Below are 10,179 nucleotides of genomic sequence, written 5' to 3'. Positions count from 1 at the left end.
CAGCGGTGAACTCAATATGAGTTCTTTAGATGGGTCCACTGTGCCACATCATCTTGAAGTAATTCACTCATTTTTTACTCCAACGGTGAACTCAACATGATTCAAGTTCTACTATGCCACATCACCTTAAATCAACTCATTCATTTTTTATTCATTTTTTACAGTTTAACTTTAAAAAAATCATATTATATTCCATTACTTTAATTTATACATTAATATTTAATTTTCTTATAACTTAAAATATTATTTTAAATAGAAAAATAAATAAAAAAGTATGTTAATAAAAATTTTAATAAACTTCTGTAACAAAAATTGTGAAGAAAAAGTATGAGTAACAAATTGTTTCTATTAATGAGTTAACAATCGTAATTAAAGGAGAAAAAAAAGGCTAAAGGTGGTATATTAACTAAAAAAAAGCTAATGGTTACAAAATTATTATTATTTAATAAATTAAAAAGAAGTTAACGCTATAAATTAAAAAAAAAGTGATAAATTTATTATTATTAATAAATTAATAAAAGGTAGCGGTTATAACAAAAAAAAGGTAACTGCTGTGAAGCACCGTTCCTTCCTGACAGTACCGTGATGACACCTTGGCACAACTCCAATGGTGAACCCACAAAAAACTGGAAGTTAAGTAATTACACGCTGGCGGACGAACTCATTTTCACTCCCGTTGTAGATGCTCTTAGAAAAGGAGAAGAAAATGAAAGGAAAACGAAACGAAAAGGAAAATATTTTAGCGATATTTTTGGGATTTTAACGACGTGTGCTCCTTTTTCATTGATTGAGCTATTTATTTATTACGCAACTCCTACAAAATTTACTTGATTCAATTTTGGTGCATAACATGACTTGATTTTGTTAAATAAAGTTGTTGGAAATCTACTAAACAAATAACTTAAAAATATAAATTTATCTTTATTTAATTTTTTATCACATCATCACCGTAAGTTAAACAAGTAAGTTTAAGAAATAAATAAATGATCACAAAAAAAAATATAACTACATTTTATTTTAGCAAAAAAAAATATATTTTAATAAAAAAAATTATTTTATCAAAGGCATCAATAAAAAACACAACAATCAAAAATATATTATAAAAATTTATTCTCATTTAATTTTAAGTCACATCATTATTTGAGAGTAAATAAATAAATTTAATAAATAAATAGAAAACTATTTTTTAACAAAAAAAACATAACTATTTTATACAAGAAAAAAAATAGCTATTTTATCCAAAAAAAAATAACTACCAACAAAACTAATATTTTCCTCCTCATTTTTCGTTATAACTACCAAATAACTACTTTGTAATCATTATTATTATATATAAAAATCAAAACCTCTCCATCATATATTCTTTTTTTAATTATATATTCTCTTTGATCTTCTAACTATCAATATAATAAATGAGAAAATTAGTAAAAAAAAAATATTAAAAAAATTACACCAAAAATTTTATTGAACAAATATTTATCATCAATAAATATTAAAAACATACTGAATAAATATTTATAATGGATACATAAGAAAATATGACAAATATTTGTCTGTAAGAAATATAAAAAACAAATACAACACAAATATTTGACAACAATACATAAAAAACACATGACAAATATTTGTTAAATAAAAATTAAAACAAAAATTTGGACAAATCTCTATCGTTAATAAATATTAAAAAAAACATCAGACAAAAATATTTGATAGTGATATATATACAAAAATCACAAATAAATATTTGTCACATATACAAATAAAAGAATATGACAAATATTTGTCATTGATAAATATTAAAAATAAAATAATAAATATTTGTCATTGATAAATATAATAAAATATGAGACAGATATTTGTTATTATAAATAAAATGAGATTATTTGTTTAATGTATAAATCATGCACATATAAAATATCAATAATGTGCCACTCGTGCGTCAACACAGATTTCTTGTTAGTTTTACTAGGGAAAAATAAGTTGTAGGAATTTTTGTTAAGAGTAAAAGGACATTTTAGTCATTTAAAAAATATGTGGGACAGATTAGTCATTGACAACAAAAAATGATCTTTTTTGGTTCCTACAAAAATAAATCAGGCTACTTTAGTGCTTTTGTTAATGTTTTTTCGAATCGTTTTTTTATTCATTTCTTAATTGTGATCGGATTACATGACAATCCACATGCCATATAATGGTCCACAAAAAGAAAAGAAAATTATTGTCAAAAGGAAAGAAATCGCAATTTAGAAACGTAAACACAAAAAGAAAAAGTAAAAGTAAAAGATGATATTAGAAATACCTCAAGTGGAAATCATCGGAAAATCGTTTATGTCAGATGTCAATCACTCCTTGTCGTAGCCATGAGTCATCAAAAGTAATTGTATTAGTAAGGTTTAGGGTTTTCATTTTTTACTAGTTTTAATTTTGCGTTATTTGGTTTTCAAGCAACAGACTTATGTTTTTGTTATAGACAACATAGGAAATTCACGAATGTTGCTAATGACTTAATGGTATATGTCATCAGTTTTCATACAAATTCAATGATAGATTGTAATTCAAAGACTAAACTGTACCGATTTATTTTTATCATGGACTAATCTTCTTGTGTGCTTTTTGTGAGGGACTAAAATATCCTTTTGCTCTTTTTTTAAGAGTTAACGGCTAAACTCACACCAATTATGAAGAAGAAGGAATATGAGTTAGTTTTGTAAGTAGGGTTCATGTGGTGGTTGTACATACATTTGATGTGTTGCATATAGGGATGGAAATAGGTCAGGTTAGACTTTGAAATGTCTGAGTCTGGCCTACGATTAATTTTTTAGGCCTACGGCTTATTATAGGCTTTTTTTTCGGCATGGCCTGGACTTTTTAAAAATTTGGTCTGACTTGAAAGCCTATTTAAAAGCCTTATTCACATTAAAACATTTAAAAATCTTATTCACCTGAAACAAACACATTTTAAACCCTAAAAAATGATTTTTTATTTCAAAGAATAGATTTTTTCCTAAAACAAGCGCAACTATTATTACCTCTCAAACAAATCCTCTTAAACAAACTCGGACATATTCAATAATCATATAATTAATATTATTATCAACTTTAAAACACTTCTAAAGGGGACTGCACCTATTTTATGTTTTTTTGTTTACTATTTTTTTACAAATTTGTATATATTCTTTTGATTCAAAATTTATTTTTATTTATAAAACCTAAAATTAGAACAACTCCAATGGAGTTTCTAGAAGACTTTTAAGAGATTTTACAAATGTTAACTTTACTAAAGAAATACAAAAAAAAAAAAAATATATATATATATATATTTTGAAGTAGTAAATATTGAAATCTTACATAATATAATAATTATACAATAATATGAATGATTCAACTTGAAAAGAATGAAAGAAAAAAAGAACGAGAATAATATGGAATGACTATCGAATATGGAATGATTACTTAGTGATTGCCTAATTGATAGAGTTTAAAATAAGAAATAATATTATTAATAAATATTAAAAAAAATATCAATGAATATATATATATATATATATATATATATATATAAAAAAAAAAATATTTTTTTTAAAAAAAAATTTTTAAAAAATATGAAACTATATATATATATATATATATATATATATAGGCCGGTCTGTCAAGCCTAATAAGCTTTTTTATAAGTCTGAGTCTGACCTATTTAAATAAATAAGCTTTAAAAATAGTATGAGCCTAACCTTTTTATTAAACAGATCATGTCAGCACAGACGTAGACCAGGCCATAGACCCCTGATGGACGACTTATGTTATTCTCATCCCTAGTTGCACGGGTTCGAACATAAGATTTCTCACTTCTCCATAATTAGTTTGTGTGAGTTTCGTTGTTAGAATCTTTAAGAATAATAATAAAAAGAAAGGAATTTTTTTATATACAATTATTCAATTATACTTTACTTTGTACTACATTCGTCTCAAAATACAGGACATTCTTGAAATTCTTCATTGTCTTTTTTATAAGACTTTTTTTAATTTTCAACTACGATAATTATTTCCTTACTAATTTATCTTTAATTATGATATACCATTTTCTATAATTTATAATAAATAATACAGTAAAAACATAAATTAATTATCTCTCTTTAAGGGTGAATTGGTAAAACAATTCAAATTGTCAACAAATTTAATATTACAACTAATCATATCAATTGTAGTAGTTTATAGATGATTTTATTATGTAGTCATTTTTTGGAATATTTTTAAAATTGGTATATATTATACTATTGGGAGTACCATTTCCTATAATGCTCCTTCTTTCTTTTTGGATGTTGTTAATTTGAATATTGATGGGATGTTAATCCATCAATAGTTTTTAAGGAAAGATATAGTTTGCTCCTAGTCACTCATTTAATCCTTCAACAAGTTTTCTCTCAAGGTGAGCCATCTCATTCATATAGAATGATTTCTCTTAAGCGAAAGTTTTTAAATTCACTTATATTTTCATCATTGGGGACTCATACACATAAGTAGAGCAAATTGTATGACCACTAAATTGTCACAAAGACTTTTGTTACATGGAGTTGACTACATTTAGTCAAAATGTTGACTCTAATATCAATTGTTATAGAATATGAAAGTAACAACAAACTGAAGACCTAAACTACAAAGAGACCATGACATACATCTTCAACCAATATTTTAAAATGTTGAGTAGGCCGTATCTCATACATATTACTTATTTAGCTCATTTTTTATTGAAGTAATTGTCCATGCCTCGTGTGTCCGGACTTCATACATTATCAAAAAGCTAATTGGATCACAAAATTGTGAAACTATCACAAAATTTTGATGTCTAACAAGCATGAATTCATATGCATCTATAATCAATGTATATAGGAAGAAGCAAGATTTAGCCATCAATTTTATTGAAGAAAACATAAGATGAAAACAAATTTGAGAATTAAAGATCTTATATAATCAATTGCTTCCTTGAACTAGCTTTGGTTGTACCTTTACGAAAATAGGACTTCACACTTTGGGTAAAAGGTAGAAGAAATGTCGTTGATGTAAAACATTCATGCCAATGAATAGAAATATGGAGTTACAAACTATTATATTAACAAGATTTGATCTCTTACAACTGATATACGATGCAACAACTATGAAGAAAATTTAGATCTAACAATTTTCATAGTTGTTACACCGTGGAATAGTCGCAATAGAACGAACTTCATCTAAATTATAGTACTTGAATCAAATTTGTCTCCATCACATATGCAAATTTGAAATGAATTATAAAAGATGATAGTCTATGATGACAAAATCAAAGCTAAAGTCACATACATCAATGCTATAAAATTTTACACAAATTTTTCTTCAAATTACCAACATATAAAAAAGGAATTACTAGAAAAAAATATACCGAAGTTCTATGATAGTTGCATCTATTTCTAATAAAAAAATAGAAAAGGTTGATACATTAAGACAATGATACCTCTAGTTAACTAGATAGTTAAAAGCTATTTCTACATAAAACTATATGTCATTCAATAAAAGCAAAAGAACATTTATGGAAACTAGATCAAGTATTAAATAGAATAAACCTTCAAAATACATTTGATATAATAAGATCCATATTATCAAATATTTTCTTGATTTGTCATGTACATGAAAATATTTGTAATATACAGAATTTGTAAACAAGGTATATTTATAATAACCAGATCATAAACCTTTTTGCTGAAAAGAAATTACAACAATTAATCATTTAATCCTTCAGTTGGAATGAGATTTTTCTTATAAATTACTATATTACGATTCCATTTTCCATCAATATCAGCATCAAACTCCTCAATCATCTGGGAGTTCAAATCAAACCAGGATAGTCGTTTACCTTCTATTTCTCTTTTGAATAAGATAATTCCTTTATTCCCTGCTTCAATAGGAGGACGCTCAACAGAAGGTAAGAGATCAACAATATACAATTTAGTCCATGATTCTTTCACACCAGGTTCCCCCAAGATTGATATATGCAAAGGAGTTGTTTCGGCATAATTAGAAATGAAAGCAACAGATCCATTTAACATCACCAAGTGCACCAATCCAGAATAGAATTTTTTATCCATGTATGAAGGCATTGGTGTTGTAAAGAACACCTCATCTATCAAGTCAAATGACACCAAATATTCTTTAATAATTTCTGGTTGTTCTCCACCCCACCAATGGCATATTCCATCCATGTATATTTGATCACATTTTATCTCCCAGATATCTCGAGGAGTGTTGGCATCAAGTTTTTTCCAAGAATTACTTCTTAAGCTGTATAACTCCCATATGGGGTCATCAGATAAATCTTCCCAATTCCATGGTTGTTTCACTTGAAGAAGACTATAATAAGTAGACTCGATTAGAGGATAAAATCCTACATTTCGGATCACCTTATAGTCATCTCTGATATGATCATAACCAAATCCAAGACGATCCCAAAAATGGGCTGGATAAGGTGGTACAAACTCAATAGGGCTAAGAGGAATGACCTTGAATTCTTCATTAGCTGGGTTCCATAATACAAATGGTGTATTTCGTTGTGTGAGACAAAGAGTCCCATTGATACTACCAGAACCCAAAATTTTAATATCATAGCCATCCTCGTAAAAAGGAGGTGGCAAATCTAACTTGACTTTGTTCTCAAACCGCTCACCAGATAGTAAATAAAACATAGAATATTCTTCCTTAGTAAAAGGTGAGATAATCTCTTGTAGAAGGAGAGAAGTATCATCATAGTTAGAAATATGACTAGAAATGAAGTTGTTGCGATACATGCTCACAAAATTAGGGTTTTCAAATAAAAGGGTCCATGATTTGCATACACATTCAAATCGCTTCAAAGATTTTAGAGATAATTTTGAAAGAACAGAGAAGGCAAGATCATTAGGTATATATTTGTTAACCTTTTCATTTGTCGGCGCCATCGAATTCTCCATCTCTGACTTCGACGACATACTTTACTTGCAATCTTAACTGGCACATCCAAGGGCGAGATTGGGGAACCCACTCAAGCAAAACTCATTCTAATCTATTTCAATTACGGAAAAATGTTTATGTGTAGTTATATTTATAAAAATATAATTATTTCATCTATTTATTTAAAAGTTGTCAAATTAAATCATATATAATATTATAAAAGATTATCTTATAATTTTTACCTGTATCTTCTTTTAATTCCCTTTTTTCTATTAAACATGTGGGCTGCATGCAAGGGTAATGAGGCAACTCATATTATTATTTGGATGAAAGATTTCCCCTTGAAACTTTTATCCTATACCCCTTACCCCTCATGTTATACTCCTACCTCCATAATATTATGAAATGGCATTTTTACCCTTATATATACTAAAAAAAATTATTCTTACTCACAATATCATTTCAGTTTTTATGTATATAAGTGAATGCCAAATTTTTTTTTTTCATCAAACTTTTCCAAATTTTTCGGTGCATAAGTTATATTTTGAAAAACTTTTTTCAAGTTTTCCTATACACATCCTGTTCTAAAAAACTTGAAACCCACAAGTTTTCTAAATAATTAAAAATAATTTTTTTTCAAAAAAAAAAATATTTAGTACCGATTTTTTTTTCAAGTTTTCCAGTACATATCTTATTCCGAAAAACTTGAAAACCACAAGTTTTTTGAAAATTTAAAATAATTTTTTTTCAAAATACAAAATGTTCATTACCGGAAAAACTTGAAATTCCAAGTTTTCTGGAAATTTAAAAAAATATTTTTTTAAAGAAAAAATAGTATGTACCAGAAAACGTTTTTACAAGTTTTCAAGTATATAATTTGTTTCAGAAAACTTAAAATCCCAAGTTATTCGGTAGTTTAAAAATAATTTTTTTCAAAAAAAAAAATTGTTTGTATATGAAAACTTTTTTCGCAAATTTTTTGGTAGTTTAAGCTTTCAAGCTTCTGTATCAAGGAATATAAATTAAGTTTTTCTGAAAATTTCTGAAAAATTTTTGCATACTGAAAATTTTGAATTGGTTGTTGGAAAATCTTTGAATGGTGAAAAAAAATTTTAAGTTTATGAAATAATTAAAAAAATTCAAAAATAAAATTGACATTTTTTAAAATTTGAGGGATATAGGTATAAAAGTGGAATTATAGGGTAAATGTTATTTCTTCTTGTATTGTTTCCTAGATGTACTTTGATCTTTGATATCTTTGGGGCTGTTTAATCTAAAAAAATAGTTTAATCTATAATTGTGGTTCACAAAATAAAATAATAATAATAATTGAGTCACAGCAATTACATTAGAAATAACTTCAAAATTTTGAGTTCCGCATATTATAAGATAGTACCAATCAATTATTTTAATAGTAAGATGAAAAAGAAAGTCACGTGACTACATAAAACAAATTTTTAAATATCAGCCTTAAGTTTCAATCTAAGGGATGAGAGTGTGTCTTCTAACTCTCACATAAAGGACCCATTTCTCATTTAATATGTTCCTATATATATAATAATATTTGTTGAAATTTCTTGTAAAATTTAATAATTATTAAATGATAAATAATTATGGTCCTCTAGGAAACCATGTTCCTGATGTATAAAGTTATGGTCATGTTGTTATTCCTGCATCATAGGTTCCTCTGTCGACTCTTGTTGCTCGAGCATGTCCTTTAGCCACTTAGCTTGTCGAGCAGCAAAAGTTGCATTAAAAACCACCATGTCACTTTTGCTTCTGCTTCTAGCCATTGCAATTACAAAAAAGTAAAAAATTAAACATATTAAATATAAAATAGGTTCTAAATTTAACATTGCTGAAAAATTCGAATTTTTCTACATGTAAAAAATTGTACAAAAAAATAGATTCTAAACTTTTCTATATCTGAAAAATAAATGCTCTTTGAAGTCTAGCAACATTATAACCTAAAAAAAGACTTTAATAGTTTATGTTTGATTTTGTATTTTGTGACATGTGGAGTCTATGTTTGATTTTGTATGTTGTGACATGTGCAGAGATGAATACCAAAGTTGATATAAATGCAATATATGAATTGAGAGAAACAATTACTTTGCTTAGTTTTGTTTTGAGTGAAACACTTATGTGAGGAATACATTCATGATATATTAACATTTCATTGAACTTTGCATTAACATTTCAATTTGGCATTTCAAAAGGTTCATAAACATTGTTGCATTTCATGGGACCATTATTTCTACCCTTTAGAAATCATCGCAATTAAAATCGTGCAATTTGAAAAGATTTAATTGAAAAACTTGATATGTCATAAAATCATGGTCCTTCATTTATAAAGTCATTTGAATCATGTTTTGAAATCATTTTTTATAGGACTTTTGTTTGAGGACAAACAAAGTTTTAAGTTGAGAGAGTTGATAAGTGTTCAATTACCATATAATTGATATATTGTCAAAAATTATTAACTTAATTTCACATAAAACATGTTATTTTACGTCAATCCTTGTAAATATTTAGTTATTATGGTTTAAGATATAGGAAATGGTGATATGATGCATCTTTCTTTGTTTTTCTAGATAAAATGGGAGTAGTAATTAAAGAAAAGAACAACCAAGATCATTGGAGTCAAGATTTGAGGAAACATGACAGATGAAATTCATTGAGCAAGACATCTTATGGCTGAGCGAGTTCAAGGCAATTGGTTGCTAGATTTTGCAAATGCAATTCTTTGAGCAATACATCTTCTGGCTGAGCAAGCTCAAAATAATGAGTTTGCTAGATTTTGCAAAGTTAATATTGCTAAGCGAATAGTAATCTCGCTGAGCGAAATTAAATGCGGGTTGATAGTTGGAATTGCTCCACTATGAAGCATACTCACTTGCTAAGTGAATTAGATGTTCGTTGAGTGAAATGTCACTTATCATAAAACTATTTAAAGTTGAAGCATACGCCAAAGAAAACAAAAAGAGGAAATGGAGAAAAGGAAAAAAGGAGAAAAAGAACCAGAGGAATTCAATAGAGAAACCATTCGATAAAGTTTGGAAATCATCATTGAAGCGCAATTTCTTTTCTTTTCATCTTGATCTTGTAAAGCTCTCACGACAATGAGTAGCTAAATCTCTCTTTACTGAGGTTAGATATAATCATTCATACTATTTTGTATCTCTTTTGATTTACAGTTTTATATATATATATATATATATATATATA

General features: G+C 26.9%; 1 protein-coding gene across 1 annotated transcript; it reads right to left on the bottom strand.

Moving 5' to 3' along the window:
- Window positions 1-5,662: 5,662 nt before the first annotated feature.
- Window positions 5,663-7,007, bottom strand: LOC101495663 (putative F-box protein At3g16210). Its single transcript, XM_004498468.3, has one exon. It carries the CDS (start codon window positions 6,987-6,989, stop codon window positions 5,748-5,750), a length of 1,242 nt encoding a protein of 413 aa, XP_004498525.1. The 5' UTR covers window positions 6,990-7,007; the 3' UTR covers window positions 5,663-5,747.
- Between the last annotated feature and the right edge of the window lie 3,172 nt (window positions 7,008-10,179).

The sequence above is a fragment of the Cicer arietinum genome, chromosome 4 (assembly GCF_000331145.2).
Source record: "Cicer arietinum cultivar CDC Frontier isolate Library 1 chromosome 4, Cicar.CDCFrontier_v2.0, whole genome shotgun sequence".
NCBI lineage: Eukaryota > Viridiplantae > Streptophyta > Magnoliopsida > Fabales > Fabaceae > Cicer > Cicer arietinum.
The sequence above is the reverse complement of the archived record's forward strand: the minus strand, read 5'-3'. Positions and strand labels throughout refer to the sequence as shown.